This window comes from Bos grunniens, chromosome 18, assembly GCF_055505025.1.
Source record: "Bos grunniens cultivar Pamir isolate PY7600 chromosome 18, Bosgru_T2T1.0, whole genome shotgun sequence".
Classification (NCBI taxonomy): Eukaryota; Metazoa; Chordata; class Mammalia; order Artiodactyla; family Bovidae; genus Bos; species Bos grunniens.
Window position 1 is genome coordinate 58,778,296 of NC_141182.1, and position 18,364 is coordinate 58,796,659.

At 41.1% G+C, this 18,364-nt stretch overlaps 1 protein-coding gene and 1 pseudogene across 1 annotated transcript; both read left to right on the forward strand.

Annotated features, from left to right (window-relative positions):
* The first annotated feature begins 2,039 nt into the window (after positions 1 to 2,039).
* On the forward strand, positions 2,040 to 2,998 carry LOC147354423 (vomeronasal type-1 receptor 4-like; annotated as a pseudogene).
* A 9,325-nt stretch (positions 2,999 to 12,323) lies between these two features.
* LOC147354424 (vomeronasal type-1 receptor 4-like) lies at positions 12,324 to 13,608 on the forward strand. Its single transcript, XM_086353946.1, has one exon. The coding sequence runs from the start codon at positions 12,453 to 12,455 to the stop codon at positions 13,482 to 13,484; it is 1,032 nt and encodes a 343-aa protein (XP_086210072.1). The 5' UTR covers positions 12,324 to 12,452; the 3' UTR covers positions 13,485 to 13,608.
* Positions 13,609 to 18,364: the final 4,756 nt, after the last annotated feature.

Sequence of the window (18,364 nt, forward strand, 5' to 3'; positions counted from 1 at the left end):
TTTTCTTGAATCTATTTGTAGGTCAGGATTTTTGGTAAGAGCTTTACAACTATTCTAACATTTAAGAGATTAGATCACTTTTGCCTGCTTCATACTTAAATGGAATCATAGAGTCTGAAAACCTTCATATTGGCCTTTTCTCCCAGTTGCATATGATTTTGGGGAATCTATTTGTATGTTATTGTTCTAGCCATTAACTTGTGTCTGACTGTTTACAATCCCATGAACTGTAGCACTCTAGGCTTCCCTGCACTTCCCTATCTCCCGGAGTTTGCTCAAGCTCATGTTCATTGAGTTGGTGATGCTACCTCACCACCTCATCCTGTTCCCCCTTCTCTTCCTGCCCTCGGTCTTTCCCAGCATCAGGGTCTTTTCCAGTGAGTCATCTCTTCACATCAGGTAGCCAAAGTATTGGAGCTTCAGCATCAGTCCTTCCAATGAATATACAGGGTTGATTTCCTATAGGATTGACTGATTTGATCTCCTTTCAGTCCAAGGTACTCTCAAGAGACTTCTCTAGCACCAAAATTTGAAAGCATCTATTCTTCAGCACTCAGCTTTCTTTGTGGTCCAACTTTCATGTCTACACAAGACTACTCTTCGTATTATTGCATTTAACTATTAGTATACATTAACATTGCTATATAGGTCTTTGCTGTGTGATTATCAAAGGATTAATTCTACTGATTTATTCTACTGTTCATGGACAACTGAGTAGTTTTGATTTTAGGGCTATTATGAGTAATGTGTGGGCTTCCCAGGCGGCTCAGTGGGTAAATATCTGCCAGCAATTCAGAAGACACAGGTTTGATTCCTGCATTGGGAAGATCCCCTGGAAGAGGGCAGGGCAACCCACTCCAATATTCTTGCCTGGAGAATCCCTGGCAGGCTACAGTCCATAGGGTCTCAAATAGTCAGACACAACTGAAGCGACTGAACATGCACACACACATGAGTAATGGGTAAGTGCTAGCACATAAATTCTACTAGTCTTGATGATACACATAGGAGAGGAATTGTTGAAACATAAATTACATCTAGTCTCCAAAATCTTTGTTCAAATTTTAATATCTGATTGAGATTCTTGGTTGACCCACATCTTTGCCAAAACGTTATATTTCTGTCATTTCCATTCTAGTTTTCTGGATGGTGTTTGATGTGTAGGTAGTGGTTATATTTTCCTTTTCCTGATTCCTAAGGACATTGAATATTTTTTACATATGTATTATCCATTGAATAACTATTGAAGTTTCTGTTGAAACAGTTTGGTCGTGTTGTATTCTACTATATGGTCTTTAGGAGTTCTTTGTGCTGGTGACAAATCTTGTGTGTGTGTGTGTGTGTGTGTGTGTGTGTGTTGATGTGAGCAGTCTTAATAGAAGCTAAAGATAAGATAAAGCCATTTTGCCATATGGTTTATATGTTTTGTGGTGTTTCAGATATATTTTTAATTTAAATTTTTGAAATTGTTTTTCTAAAAATTGCATAATTTTTAAAATTAGAAATGGAATCTATTCAGAATAGATTTGTCTGATGATATGGGCAGTGATTGAAGTGTTACTTTTCTCCAATCTGGCTAGCAAATTTCAGCTAATTCTTGAAATGTTGTAATAAGCTCTCTTTCCAATTACTCTCACTTGTCATTGCTTCCTCCAGGTTAACTCTGCTTCATCCTTATTGCTGACTTTTCCCTGAAATACACCAGCTATCTCTCCATCTCTTCCTGTCTCATGAAACCTTGGCAAACCAATAGGAGCACAAAAGTAACATTACACTTGCTGTCAAAAAACATCAATGAGACATTTTACTCAGAAGAATGACTGTCACTATTTAAAGGAAAATATTTTGGGGACGTGGGTGGTGTTCCAGTAGCTAAGACTCAGTGCTCCCAATGCAGGGGCCCTGGGTTCAATCCCTGATCAGGGAACTAGATCCCACATGCCACAATGAAGGTTGAAGATCTGGTGCAGCCTAATAAATAAATAATAAAGATACAAACCCTTTAAAAGAAGGAGAACACTTTCATTTAAAAATATTGAATGAAAAAAATAACCCCCAGAGATTTGGCCCTAGGGGTAATATTCTTATCACAGATTATGATTGGAATTCTGGGCAATTTGTCCCTTCTTAACCATTACCTATTTCTTTACCACACTCAATGCAGGATGAGAGCCGTGGTTATGATTCTCAAACACCTGACTATAGCCAACTCCTTGATCATTCTCTCGAAAGGAGCCCCTCAGACAATTACAGCTTTGGGGTAGAAACATGTTTTCACTGATTTTGCCTGAAACTTATTTTGTATGTTGAGAGAGTGGGCAGGAATATGTCCTTTGGCACCACCTGCCCCTTGAGTGTGTTTCAGACCATCATAATCAGCCCCATGAACTCTTGTTGGAAGAATCTTAAAGTCAAAGCCCCAAAGTACATTGCCTTCTCCATTTCCTTCTGCTGGATCCAGTGCATGTTGGTACATCTCATTTTTCTCTGTATGCATTATATGTTTCTGACAAATGGCGCAGCACAAACACGACAAATACAAGAGATTCAGGGTACTGTGCTGCCACAGATCTTGAGAACATCTCAGGCTCAATATATACAGCTTTGGTAGTGTTCCCTGAAATTTCATTTTCTGTGCTCATCTTCTGGGCCAGTGGCTCCATGATTCTCACCCTGTACAGACACAGTCAGCGAGCCCAGTATATTCCCAAGGCTAGTGTGTCTCCCAGATCCTCCGCTGAGTCCAGAGTTACCCAAAGCATCCTACTCTTGGTGAGCAGAGTGTGTTTCCACACTCTGTCCTGCATCTTTAACGTTACTCTTGCTCTTTATCATAATCCCAGTTGGTGGTTGGTGAATACAGCCAGCCTGATTTCTGTGTGTGTTCCCTTTATCAGTCCCTTTCTGCTCATGAGCCGTGACTCCACTGTATCCAGTCTCTGCATTCATTGATGAGGAACTCAATACACTATCTGCTAATCTTATCAGAAAAATGTAAATTATACGTATTTAAATATTTATTGGGGTATAGTTGATCTACAACGTTGTGATAGTTTCAGGTGTAGAGCAAAGTGATTCAGTTATACATATATTCTTTCATTTTCAGATTATTTTCCCATTAATTTATTACAGGATATTGAGTAAAATTCCCTATGCTATACAGTAGGTCCTTGTTGGTTATTTATTTTATATATAGTACTGTGTATCTGTTAATCCCAAACTCCTAATTTATCTCTCCCTCCCACATTTCCCCTTTGGTAACCATAAGTTTGTTTTTGAAATCTGAGTATCTTCCTGTTTTTTAAATAAGTTCATTTGTATCATTCTTTAATTAGATTCCAAAAAATAATAATAAATTAGATTCCACATATGAGTGATATCATGTATTTGTCTTTCTCTGTCTGACTTACTTCACTTAGTACGACAATCTCTAGGTCCATGGTGTTATTTTTCCACAATGGTCAGGTGTTCATTCACTCATGAGCATAAGGTCAGTGGACAGTATATAAGGAAGCCACATGTCTTTCAAAGTAATGAGTGTGGGTATTTCATCGTTGGTGAATACAGAACCTACATGGGCAGAGTGGAGAGGAATAAAGAGCTCTGTCTCTTTCTGATGCCTGGTAACCTGAGTGTCATAGCCCTTTTTAAAAAATTAATTCTATATTGGAGTATCATCAATTAACTATGTTTTGATAGTTTTAAGGAGATAGCAAAGGGACTCACCCATACATATATGTGTATCCATTCTCCCTCAAACTCCCCTCCCATCCATGTTGCCACATAACATTGAGCAGAGTTCCCAGTGCTAAATAGTAGGTCCTTGTTGTTTATCCATTTTTAATATAGCAGTGTGTACATGTCCATTCCAAATTCTCTAACTATCCTTTTCCCTCAATCTTCCCCCCTACTTAGACAACCATTTTGTTATCTAAGTCTGTGAGTCTCTTTCTGTTTTGTAAATAAGTTCATTTGTATCATTCTTAAATTAGATTCTAAAAAATAATATTTCATTAGATTCCACATATGAGTGATATCATATATTTGTCTTTCTTTGTCTGACTTACTTTACTTAGCGTGGAGTTGTGAGAACTTATTCCAGATTTTTGCTGGTATGTTTGTGTTTAAAAAATCCCATAAGATGGGTATAGTACCATATTTGGGACAGAGGGCACTTTTAAAATATTTTCATTTATTTATTTAGCTATTCCAGGTCGTAGTTGCAGCATGTGGGTTCACTAGTTGCTGCAGGCCAACACTTAGCTGCACTTTGTGGGGACGAGTTCCCCAACCAGGGAATTGAACCTAGAATGCTGCATTTGGAGTGAAGAACCTTAATCACTGGACCACCAGGGATGTCCACAGAGGGCTGTTTCTTTGGTATACAAGAAAATTAGCAGCTCCAGTGAGGAGTAGTTGGTTACAGAAATTTCATAGATTCAGGAAGAAAGTTAAGCCTGAGAAGTTCTCTGGTCCTCAACCAATATTAGGAGAAGTGTCCTGAGGAAAAGGCAACTGAGGGCTCCAGTAAGCATGCCATACTCTCTTCTTCCTTGCATGCTGATGCCATTCCTTAAAACCCATCTTGCTGGTGAGCAGAGTGTAAAACTGAAGGTAGAGTGCCAGAGCCAGCTTCAGAGTTGCCATCACAGCATCCTTGTATCAGAAAACTTGGCTTTTAATGACTGACTCATTTCCCCATCCCCAATTGTCCTTGGGAGAAATATGATAGCTTCCCAGGGGTTCTTAAAGACATGTGGAGGGCAGAAGGGACAGCCAGGTGTCCTTGGATCCCTAGATCCTAAAGCCCAAAGCTTCATCTTTGAAAGAAGCAATGAGCCTAGAATATTGAAATCAGGAAAAACATTAAGGACAGAATGAAGAACTGGGATCTCCCATTCCAGTGAGTAATTTTCCTGCCCAATTCAGACAATAAAAATGTGAGTAGGATCATCCATTTCTGCCACCAAAATGGCAAGCTCCTCCAAAAGGGTCAGGCATATATTTCAGTGATTTACCCCCAGTAAAGAAATGAGTAGAAATTCCTTTGCAAAAAGGTATGACACAGTCTGCCTCTGACTAATTCCAAATCCTTTAATACCAGAGCTTTCTTCATGCACAGCAGAGACACTGAAACTCAGGACTCAAGAGCATTAGCCTCTGACTTTGTGGAACACAACAAACTGTGGGAAATTCCTCAAGAGATGGGAATACCAGAATACCTTACCTGCCTCCGGAGAAATCTGTATGCAGGCCAAGAAGCAACAGTTAGAACCAGACATGAAAAAATGGGCTGGTTCCAAATTGGGAAAGGAGTATTTCAAGGCTGTGTATTGTCACCCTGTTTATTTAACTTATATGCAGAGTACATCATCGAAACGCTGGGCTGGATGAAGCACAACCTCGAATCAAGATTGCCGGGAGAAATATCAATAACCTCAGATACGCAGATGACACCACCCTTATGGCAGAAAGCAAAGAGGAACTGAAGAGCCTCTTGATGAAAGTGAAATAGGAGAATGAAAGCTGGCTTAAAACTAAACATTCAAAAAACAAAGATCATGGCATCCAGTACCACCACTTCATGGCAAATGGTATCAATAACCCTGTATGTGAGACAGCAAAAGAGACACAGATGTATAGAACAATCTTTTGGACTCTGGGGGAGGGGTGGGGAGGGGAGAGTGTGGGATGATTTGGGAGAATGGCATTGAAACATGTATAATGTCATATATGAAACAAATCACCAGTCCAGGTTCGATATAGGATGCTTGGGGCTGGTGCACTGGGATGACCCAGAGAGATGGTACAGGGAGGGAGGTGGGAGGGGGGTTCAGGATGGGGAACACATGTACACCCGTGGTGGATGCATGTTGATGTATGGCAAAACCAATACAATATTGTAAAGTAAAAAAAAGAAGAAGAAGAAGAAGAAGGGGAAACAATGGAAACAGTGACAGACTTTATTTTCTTGGGCTCCAAAATCACTGCAGATGGTGACTGCAGCCATGAAATTAAAAGACACTTGATCCTTGGAAGTAAAGCTATAACCAACCAGGACAGTGTATTAAAAAGCAGAAACATTACTTTGCTGCCAAAAGTCGATCGACTCAAAGCTATGGTGTTTCCAGTAGTCGTGTATGGATGTGAGACTTGGACCATCAAGAAAGCTGAATGCCAAAGCATTGATGCTTTTGAATTGTGTTGGAGAAGACTCTTGAAAGTCCCCTGGACTGCAAGCAGATCCAACCAGTCCATCCTAAAGGAAATCGGTCCTGTATATTCATTAGAAGGACTAATGATGAAGCTAAGCTCCAATACTTTGGCCACGTGATGCTAACTGACTCACTGGAAAAGGCCTTGAGGTTAGGAAAGATTGAGGGCAGGAGGAGAAGGGGATGACAGAGGATGAGATGGTTGGATGGCATCACCGACTTGATGGACATGAGTTTCAGCAAGCTCTGAAAGTTGGTAATGGACAAGGAAGCCTGGTGTGCAGAAGTCCATGGGTTGCAAAGAGTTGGACATGACTGAGTGACTGAACTGAAGGCAATAATCGGCCTATTTCCAGGGGAGAAAATGGATCTGAGGTGTGAACTGTAAATGGTGGAGAAAGGTAAACTTAAGGATTTGGCTCCAGGCCCAAAGGGAGGCATGGTGGATATGTCAGTGACTAGAAGCCTTCCGTGTACCAGAGGAAAGGCCATGGGAGTGCTGCAAAGACAGATGAGTGCTACAGCCAACATTGAAAAGCCACCTCCAAGACCCAAAGATATTCCTTTACTATCATTTCTATTACTCTACCTCTAGCGTGAACTTAAGTCCTTACCTGGGATCTAAAACTGCGTAGTCCAGTGTAGGATCAGAGATGCAGGAAAGAGAAGAGGTAGAGCTGTTTTGAGTACAAGAAAGAAGGTCCCATACAAGGATTTCCCTAGTGGGCTGGTGGCTAAGACTCCAAGCTCCCATTGCAGGGGGTGTGCAAGTTTGATCCCTGATCGGGGAACTAGAACCCACATGCTGAAACTAATAGTGTGCATGCCAACTAAGACCCAGCACAGCCAAGTAAATGAATAAATGAACACACACACAAGATTCTTATGTTCTGTTCAAGTTTAATTGGGTGTTTTTGTTTGTTTCCAGAACAAAGCCTGGAACACTCACAATTGACTTTCTTAAATGGGTTGGGGGTGGTTGTGGGGGAATCCCTAAGATCAAACAACCTGTTTATGAAGGCAACAGATTTCAGAGTTGTGTAGCAGTCCTAATCATTTCAAAATAACCTTCATCATGAAAAATCATGAGCTTCTCTCAAACACATCAGTGGTCTCTTTGGAGATACTCACAGGAGAGTAATTAGCAACTCAGAAAAAGTTTTTCAGAAAGATAATTAGATTCTCAAGTTGGCCCTGTCATTGCCACTTCAAGTGAAATGATAATTGCAGTTCTGAAGGAGGATGAGATCACAGCTCTTAAACCTCTATCTCAGGGTCTGACTGCCTCCCTCCCACTCACGTCCTGGCTGCTACAATCTTCACCCTGAGCCCAGCAACCTTCTCGTGAGAACGAATGAGAAGGAGTTGAGTACTTTATTTCAGTCTAAGAGGCAGAGTCTGTAAGGAAGGAGCTCAGAGTAAGTGTTCATGTTTGGAAAAGGGATCTTTCTGTGGGCTGGGGGTAGAGTGGGAATAGACCCAGTGGCAAAGCAGGTCAGGAAGGCAGAATAATTCCTTAGGAGAGAGTTTAGGTAAAGCGAGATCAAGATCTTTGTTGTTCAGTCGCTCAGTTGTGCCTGACTCTGCAACCCCAGAGACTGCAGCCTGCCAGGCTTCCCTGTCCTTCACTATCTCCCAGAGTTTGCTCAGACTCATGTCCATTTGAGTCAGTGATGCCATCCACCCATCTCTTCCTTTGTCATCCCCTTCTCCTCCTGCCTTCAATCTTTCCTGGCATCAGGCAACATCGAACTTGACAGCTCCTAAAGCTCTTTTGTGAAACTCTTACTGCGGAGGGCTCAAGAAACAATCCTAGTGATAATAATGAGGAATATTTTTAAAAGTATTTATCTTATTGCAGCATGTGAACTCTTAGTTGCAGCATGTGGTATCTATTTTCCTGACCAGGAATCAAACCCAGGCTCCCTGCATTGGGAGCACTGAGTCTTAGCCACTGGACACTGGGAAGTGCCAAAAGATCATCTTGATGCAGCTTAAGGGTTGTATTTCTAAATTCAATCTGCTGTAACATTGCCTTTCAGAAATTCTAGACTAATTTTAAATTTGTATTAGAAGTATTATCATGCCTTTATGCTTTCCATAAAGACTAGGATAGAAAAGCAATGATTTTCTAATCCTCTACAGAAAGCATGAATATGAATATGTTTGAAGAACAGAAATGATTTTTTACATATATATCTAACTCTAGGCATAAAATGTGCTTACTGGACACAGAAGTTGTGTCTTATCTGAAACATTTGAGGTCTGATGATGATGGCGAGATTGCTATCCCTCTTCAAGATAGGGAAGCAGCATTTAAGGAAAAGGCAGCTTTATAATGGTGAGGTTTGGAATACAGTTGTCAGGACCAAATGTATCTTCTCATATGTTGTCTAATCGCATATTCTAACACCAATTCCAAGCACACAATTCATTTCTTTATGCTTCCACCTTTGCAACACAACAGTCAATATTTTCTAGATTATACTTTTACATGTGCCTAGTATGTTAATATTCTTCACAAGTCAAGTTATATTGTAGTCTCATTTAACCTCGATTTAAAAAATACCTAAGGGTTTAGACAAAAATAATTCTTTCATTTCTATCCTATACTCATTTATTGTATAGTAGTAATTCATGGTTCATAGTTTTTTAAACAAAGTAATATTGTCCAAGTCTTTTTTTGATAGATACCATAGTGAATTTGTGCCTGGCATGACAGGAATGCATCTTTCTGTTGCAAAACTTACATTGAGGAAATCTTGCATTCATTATATACAATATGGACAGGAAGTACTTTCCTATAAGTTTGTGTGTGTTTGTGTGTATACATGTTACTGGCTCGGTTTGTGACCCCATGGACCGTAGCTCACCAGGTTCCTCTGTTCTTAGGATTTCCCAGGCAAGAACATTGAAATGGGTTGCCATATCCAATCCAGGGAATCTTCTTGATATGTTATTTACCTACAGAATAAATACTTATGCAGATATGGAAACTATTTACAACCAAAATTATCATATGTAAAAGGTATGGAATAAACTTCAATACTTTAGCCACTTGATGAGAAGAACTGAGCCATTGCAAAAGACCCTGAGCTGGGAAAGATTGAATGCAGGAGGAGAAGGGGATGACAGAGGATGAGATGGTTGGATGGCATCACGGACTCAATGGACATGAGTTTGAGCCTACTCCAGGAGTTGGTGATGGACAGGGAAGCCCGGTGTGCTACCGTTCATGGGGTTGCAAATAGTTGGACACAACTGAGTGACTGCACTGAACTGATAGAATAAACTGTATGATAGAAAAACAAAACTAAATTTCACATTGGATTATTGAAAAACAGCTGATGTGTTTGGTTGGTGCATCACAGTGCTTAGGACACTGTCTTGTACTCAGCCTACCAGGTTCTTACCACCACTAGGCCTGTAATCAGCATGTGAATTTACATAGATCACCTGACCTCTCTGTACCTAGGATCTCCTTATCTTTGCAATAAATCAGTGCCAGTGCCTCCCATGCAGTTATGTACATCAAACAACTGGCAGAATGGCCTCCAGGGAGTTGGCATTAAGAACAGTGTGCTCCTCTCAGACTATAGTTGGAATCCTGGGTGCTTCTTCTCTTTACCTTAATTTCTTCCTATACTACATTGAATGTGAGTTGAGGTTCACAGTTTTGACCTTCAGGCACAGGACTGTAGTCACTTTTTGATCATTCCCTTTAAAGGCAGCTCCGTGACAATGGCAGCCTTTAACTGAAGCTTGTCTTCAGGGATTTAGCCATGCAAATGTGTTCTCTATGCCCCCAGAGCTGGCAGGGTGTGTCCATTTGCCCTCCTGGCCCCTTAAGTGCCACCAGGATCAGCCCCAGGAAATCCAGGTGGGTGCAACTTAAAGCAAAAGCTTCCCTGTGGTCCAGAAGTTAAGGCTGTGCTCCCAATGCCATAACTGAGAATTTACCTGCCATAACTAAGAGTTTACACACCATTAACTAAGACCCGGTACAGCCAAATAAATAAATGAATAAGATGAAATAAATAAAATCCTCTCAAGAAATAAAGCTTCTGAGCATATTGGGGTCTCCACTTTGCACTACTGAACAGTATGTAACTTCTTTCTCAAAGTTTCTGTATGAAGACTGTGTCTACTGTTCATTATATTTCCTGGTCCTTAGAGAAGATTGGTCACAAGTCATATCTCTGTGTAAACATTATTTTCCCCATGGACATGATGCCAAATGGAGCAACACATCAACACAAAGCATGAAGACTTAGGATACTGCTCTGCTGAATTTTATGACAAAATCAGTGATTCTCTGTATGCAGCAATGTTGCTATTCTTTGATGTTTCATTGTTGGAGTTATGATCTGGGCTTACAGCTCCCCTCCTTTGCAGACACAGGCAGCAGATGAGACACATGCACAGAAATAGGCTTTCCCAAGCTCCTTCCATATTTTTTTGATAATGCATGTTTTTTAAAAAGTTAAAAGCATGTTCGCATGTTATACGTGTGAAGCTCAGTGAAATTTCAGAAATTTATTGCACGTCTAGAGACTACAACTAGATCAAGGAACAGAATGTTCTCAGTTCCCATGAAACTCTCTTGTGCCCCTTCTAACTCACTGTTCCCAAGGCTATAGCTTTGTTAACTATATGTAGGCCTGGATTATTCAGTATATGATTACAACTATTATGACATTTAATATTGGATCACTTTGCCTCTCTTGGCCTCCACATGAAAGAAATCATACAGCATCTTTCACTTGGACTTTCTCCTCCATTCCATTACATCTTTGTGAATTTATCTTATTGTTTTATATTATTGCTGTTTTGTCATTATCATTGCTATATTGGACTTCATTCTGTGACTATCAAAGGATTAATTGATCATTCAACTGTTAATGGGTAGGTGGGTATTAAGAGTTAGGGGCTATTACAAGTAATAATTAGGGCTCTCATATAAATTCTATTAATATAACTAATCTCTGGGTGATACATGTACAAAATCCTATTGAGTATACTCATAGGAGCAGATTTCTCAGAACAGGATTACATCTGATCTGCTAAGTCGATACAACAGTTTTCCAAAATGTGTGTACCAATTTGAACACCCACCATCAGTGTATGAGATTCTTGGTTCATCCACAGCTATGCCCAAACTTGGCATTTTTGTCATTTCTGTTTCAGATTTCTTGATGGTATTTGATTACATATAGGTAGTGGTTATATTTTAATTGTCTTGATTACCAAGGATGTGGAATATTTTTTGATATGTTTTATCCACTGAATAACTTCCTTCTCAAAGTTTCTGTTTGAAGACTCTGTCCACTGTTTATTCTATTTTGTGTTTTTTAGGACATACTTGTGTGGTTCTAAGTTGCATCTTTGTGTGTGTATGTGTATTGATGAGAACCAGTCTTAATTTTCATATGTGCAAAAGTTACTTCACCATATGTTTTATATATTCTGTTCTGTTTAGCATACATATTTTTTTAAATATTTATTTATTTAGCTGCATTGGGTCTTAGTCACATCATATGGGAGCTTTGTTGTATCATGCAGGATTTTTTGTTGTGGTACACAGACTTTCTAGTTGAAGATCCCAGGCTTAGTTACCCCGTGGCATATGGGGTCTAAGTTGCCCAACCAGAAATCAAATCTGTGTTCCCTGCTTTGCAAGGCAGATTTTTAGCTACCAGACAACCAGGGAAGTACCTTTAGCATACATTTTAACTTGTAAGACCCTAGAATAACTCCTGTCTTTTTTTCTAAAATAATACATTATCTTCTTTAAAATACTAGCTGAGCTGCACAGGAAGACCAAGAATACTGGAGTGGGAAGCCTATGTATCCTCCAGCAGATCTTCCCAATTCAGAAATTGAACTGGGGTCTCCTGCATTGGAGGAAGATTTTCTTTACCAACTGAGGCATCACAGAAGCCCCTACAATAATAATACATTATCTTCTTTAAAATTTAGAAGGGAATGCATTTAGAATTGACCTCTTTTTTGATGAGGGCAGTGATGCAGATATTTTTTCCTCCAGTAAGCTTCTTCTTAAAGTGTTGTTTCATGTTATGTTTCAATTTACTCTCAGTTGTCATTGCTTCCTCCAGGTCGCCACCACTTCGCCCTTCCTGCTGACTTTTTCATAAAATATACTATCCTCTCATCATCGTTTCCTGTCACGTGAAGCCTTGGCAATTTCACAAAGCACACAAGGAAAGTTGGCTGTCAATGTCACAGATTTATATAAACCATCCTGCTCTAAGGCATCACTGTTACCATCATTTAAAGGGGAGTATCTTGAATAACACAACAGCCTCCAGCCAACTGGCCATAGGAATAATCTTCTTATTACAGACCGTGCTTGGAATCTGGGGCAATATCTCCCTTCTGTACCGTTACCTCTTTCTTTACCACACTCAGAGCAGGATGAGGGTCACAGCTTTGATTTGCAAGCACCTGGCTATTGCCAACATTGTGGTCATTCTCTCGAAAGGAGTCCCTCAGACAATTACAACTTTGAGGTTGAAACATTTTGCCAGTGATTTTGCCTGCAAACTTATTTTGTATGTTGAGAGAGTGGGCAGGAGTATGTCCATCGGCACCACTTGCCTCTTGAGTGTGTTTCAGACCATCACGATCAGCCCCATAAACTCCTATTGGAAGAATCTTAAAGTCAAAGCCCCAAAGTACATTGCCTTCTCCATTTCCTTCTGCTGGATCCAGTACATGTTGGTACATCTCATTTTTCCTCTGTATGCATTATATGTTTCTGACAAACAGTGCAGCACAAACATGAGAAATACAAGAGGTTCAGCGTACTGTTCTGACACAGATCTTGAGAACATCTCAGGCTCAATATATGTAGCTTTGATAGTGTTCCCTGAAATTTCATTTTCTGTGCTCATCTTCTGGGCCAGTGGCTCCATGATTCTCACCCTGTACAGACACAGTCAGCGAGTCCAGTATATTCACAAGGCTATTGTGTCTCCCAGATCCTCTGCTGAGTCCAGAGCCACCCAAAGCATCCTACTTTTGGCGAGCACCTTCATGTGTTTCCACACCCTGTCCTGCATCTTTAACATTACTCTTGCTCTTTACCATAATCCCGATTGGTGGTTGGTGTATACAAATAGCCTGATTTCTGTGTGTTTTCCCTTTATCAGCCCCTTTCTGCTCATGAGCCATGACTCCATTGTATCCAGTCTCTGCTTTCTGTACATGAAGAACTCAGTATTGCATAATCTTATCAGAAAAATGTAAACTGTATGTTTTTAAAATCCACGCACCTATGGACACCTTATCTTTGACAAAAGAGGCAAGAATACACAATGGAGAAAATACAATCTCTTTAAAAAGTAGTTCTGGGAAAACTGGTCAACCACTTGTAAAAGAATGAAACTAGAACACTTTCTAACACCATACACAAAAATAAACTCAAAATGGATTAAAGATCTAAACGTAAGACCAAAACTATAAAACTCTTAGAGGAGAACCTAGACAAAACACTCTCTGACATAAATCACAGCAGGATCCTCTATGACCCACCTCCCAGAATATAGGAAATGAAAGGAAAAATAAATGGGACCTAGTTAAAATTAAAAGCTTCTGCACAACAAAGGAAACTATAAGCAAGGTGAAAAGACAGCCTTCAGAATGGGAGAAAATAATAGCAAATGAAGCAACTGACAAACAACTAATCTCAAAAATATGCAAGCAACTCCTGCAGCTCAATTCCAGAAAAATAAACGACCTAATAAAAAAAAAAATGGGCCAAAGAACTAAACATACATTTCTCCAAAAGATGTACAGATGGCAAACAAACACTTGAAAAGATGCTCAACATCACTCATTATCAGAGAAATGCAAATCAAAACCACAATGAGGTACTACTTCACACCAGTCAGAATGGCTGCGATCCAAAACAATAAATGCTGGAGAGGGTGTGGAGAAAAGGGAACCCTCTTACACTGTTGGTGGGAATGCAAACTAGTACAGCCACTATGGAGAACAGTGTGGAGATTCCTTAAAAAACTGGAACTAGAACTGTTATGACCCAGCAATCCCACTGCTGGGCATACACACTGAGGAAATCAGAAGGGAAAGAGACATGTGTACCCCAATGTTCATCGCAGCCCTGTTTACAATAGCCAGGACATGGAAGCAACCTAGATGTCCATCAGCAGATGAATGGATAAGACAGCTGTGGTACATATACACAATGGAGTATTACTCAGCCATAAAAACGAATACATTTGAATCCGTTCTAATGAGGTGGATGAAACTGGAGCCTATTATACAGAGTGAAATAAGCCAGAAAGAAAAACACCAATACAGTATACTAATGCATATATATGGAATTTAGAAAGATGGTAACAATAACCCTGTATGTGAGACAGCAAAAGAGACACAGATGTATAGAATAGTCTTTTGGACTCTGTGGGAGAGAGAGGGGGTGGGACGATTTGGGGGAATGGCACTGAAACATGTAGAATATCATATAAGAAACAAAGTGCCAGTCCAGGTTCGATACAGGATGCTTGGGGCTGGTGCACTGGGATGACCCAGAGGGATGGTACTGGGAGGGAGGTGGGAGGGGGGTTCAGGATGGGGAACACATGTACACCCGTGGCAGATTCATGTTGATGTGTGGCAGAACCAATACAATATTGTAAAGTAATTAGCCTCCAATTAAAATAAATAAATTTAAATTTAAAAAAAGAGACTGTATGCCAAAAAATAAAAATAAAATAAAAAAATAAAATTGAATTGCAAGTAACATTTAAAAAAAAATAATAATAAATAAAATTTTATCAAGGTATCTATAGTGTTGTGTTACTTCCGGGTGTATAAAAAAAGTGAATCAGTTATACATTTATCTACTCTTTTTAGATTGTTTTCCCATATAGGCCATTACAGTGTATTGAGTAGAGTTCCTGTGCTATACAGTAGGTCCCTTCATTTTTGTTGTAAACCAGGCCTCAGGGCATGTGGGACTTGGTTCCCTGACCAGGGACTGAACCCCTTCTCCCTGCCTAGAAAGGACTTAGTCTTAACCATTGGACCATCTGGGAATTCCCCCTGGGCCCTTATTAGTTACCTATTTTACATATAGTAGTGTATATTTAGGGCTTCCCTGGTGACTTGATGGTAAAGAATCCGGCTGCCAATGCAGGAGACTCTAGTTCGATTCCTGGGTCAGGAAGATCCCACATTCCACAGGGCAACAAAGCCCATGCACTACAATTTCTGCACCTGTGTGCCTAGAGCCTGTGCTCTGCAAGAGAAGCCACTGCAGTGAGGAGCCCATGCTCACCACAACTAGAGAAAGCCCACACACAAGAACCAAGACCTAGCACAGTCTAAATAAATAAATAAAATTCCACTTCTGGTCCTTTAGTGTATAAAGGGTAAAGGTTTTTCCAGGCATGCTTTATATGCCTATGATATTTTCACCATGGGCTCAAATGTAGAAACAATCCATGAGCAAGTTCTTAGTCCAGTTTAAATGAGGGTTTTTTTGTTTGTCTTTTATTTTGCTTTTTAAATTATATGTTATGTTAGTTTCAGGTGTACACAGAAAAGTGCTTCAGTTATATATATTTTTCTTTTTCAGATTCTTTTCCCTTATACGTTATTTCAAAATATTGAGTGCAGTTCCCTGTTCTGTACACTAATTCCTTGTTGTTTAGCTATTTTATATATGGTAGTGTATATATGTTATTTCGAACTTCCTAATTTATCCCTCCTCCCCCTTTTCCCTTTTGATAATCATAAGTTTATTTTCTATGTTTGTGACTCTCTTTCTGGTTTGTAAATAAGTTTATTTGGATCTTTAAAAAAAAAAAAAGATTCCACATATAAACGATATTGTACGCTGTTTGCTTTTCTCTGTCCAGCTTACTTCATTTAGTATGATAATACCTAGGTCAGTCCATGGTGCTGCAAATGGCATTATTTCATTCATTTTAATGGCTGAGTAATAAGTGGTCATGTATGGATGTGAGAGTTGGACTGTGAAGAAAGCTGAGCGCCGAAGAATTGATGCTTTTGAACTGTGGTGTTGGAGAAGACTCTTGAGAGTCCCTTGGACTGCAAGGAGATCCAACCAGTCCACTCTAAAGGAGATCAGCCCTGGGATTTCTTTGGAAGGAATGATGCTAAAGCTGAAAGTCCAGTACTTTGGCCACCTCATGCGAAGAGTTGACTCATTGGAAAAGACTCTGATGCTGGGAGGGATTGGGGACAGGAGGAAAAGGGGACGACAGAGGATGAGACAGCTGAATGGCATCACCAACTCGATGGATGTGAGTTTGAGTGAACTCCGGGAGTTGGTGATGGACAGGGAGGCTTGGCGTGCTGCAATTCATGGGGTTGCAAAGAGTCGGACACGACTGAGCGACTGAACTGAACTGAATATTGCATTGTGTTTAATTACCATTTCTGGGGGCAGTCCTAAGATGGCAGAGGAATAGCATGGGGAGACCACATTCTCCCCATCAAATTCATGGAAAGAACATTTAAACGCTGAGCAAATTCTACAAAACAACTTCTGAATGCTGGCAGAGGACATCAGGCACCCAGAAGGGCAGCCCATTGTCTTCGAAAGGAGGTAGGACAAAATATAAAGATAAAGAGAGAGACAAGATGGAAGTCCATCCCAGGAAGGGAGTCTTAAAAGAGGAGAAGTTTCCAAACACCAGGAAACACTCTCACCGGGGGTCTGTGGGGAGTTTTGGAATCTCAGAGGGCAACATAACCAGGAGGAAAAATAAATAAATAAATAATACCCATAGATTATGTGCCTAACGGCAATTCCCAGTGCTCCCATCCACCACCAGCACGTGGCTGAACAGGGAGGCGTGGGCTGCATTGCTTAGGGTAAAGACCGGGCCTGAATGCCCTGAGGGCAATCTGAGGGAACTAACGTGAGATAGCAACCCAAACTGTGGGATAGCCAGAGGGAGAGAGGAAAAAAAGGAACTATCTTATGAAAGCCCTAACCTAAGGCACTGCCCAGAGAAGGCAATGGCACCCCACTCCAGTACTCTTGCCTGGAAAATCCCATGGACGGAGGAGTCTGGTAGGCTGCAGTCCATGGGGTCGCTGAGGGTTGGACATGACTGAGCGACTTCACTTTCACTTTTCACTTTCATGCATTGGAGAAGGAAATGGCAACCCACTCCAGTGTTCTTGCCTGGAGAATCCCAGGGACAGGGGAGCCTGGTGGGCTGCCGTCTATGGGGTCGCACAGAGTCGGACACGACTGAAGCGACTTAGCAGCAGCACCAGCAGCAAGGCACTGCCAAGCTGCTCACAGAACAAAGGACTGAGGAGAGCTAGCCAGCTGCAGATCAGCCCATCCCCCGCCAGAGGCAGGGAGGCAGGCGGGGTCAGCCAGAGCCGGACAGGGACAATCTTGGCCCCAGAGAGGCATCCTCTACTAAACTGCAAGCAGGTTCCCAGTTGTTAACCACGACTTCTTGGGATTCTGGACAGTTGACATACACTGGGAAGGTTGCAGCCAGAGATCAGCTCCCCAGAAGAGAAACAGGTAACACCTGAGACGGGCATGCCTGCTGCTACCTAGGAAACTGAGCGGCTGGCACCAGGGAGGTGATAAGATGCACTCCCCACCTGGGGAGACTGTGCTAACCAAGCACCTGGTCACCTGAGCTGCTCGGATCTGGGAAGGGCACAAAACGCAGGCCCAACTGAGTCTTCGCCTTTGTGGAGTACCTGAGAACCTGAACCTGAGTGGCTTATATCTGGGAAGTGCACGCAACTCAGGGTCCGGCTCAGACAGTTCCTGGGCAGAGCAACCTAGAGCCTGAGAAATGTAGACTGGGAAAGCGCACACGCCCTGAGTAGGGGCAAACTCAGTGTGGCCAAGACACTGTGAGCAGTCCCCACACATGCCAGTGATATTTGTTTGCAGTGTTCCTCCCTCCCCACAGCACGACTGAACAAGTGAGCCTAAATAGGTGACCACCTTCGTCCCCTTGTGTCAGGGCGGAAATTAGACACCGAAGAGACCAGAAAGTAGAAGAAACTAAAATAAACAGAGGGAACTGCTTTGGAAGTGATAGGTGCAACAGATTGAAACCCTGTACTTAGCACCATAACCCTGTAGTTACATTGGA

What these genes read in the sequence shown, in the direction of transcription:
- LOC147354424 (XM_086353946.1), top strand. Translation starts at nt 12,453, where the DNA reads ATGTCACAGATTTATATAAACCATCCTGCTCTAAGGCATCACTGTTAC.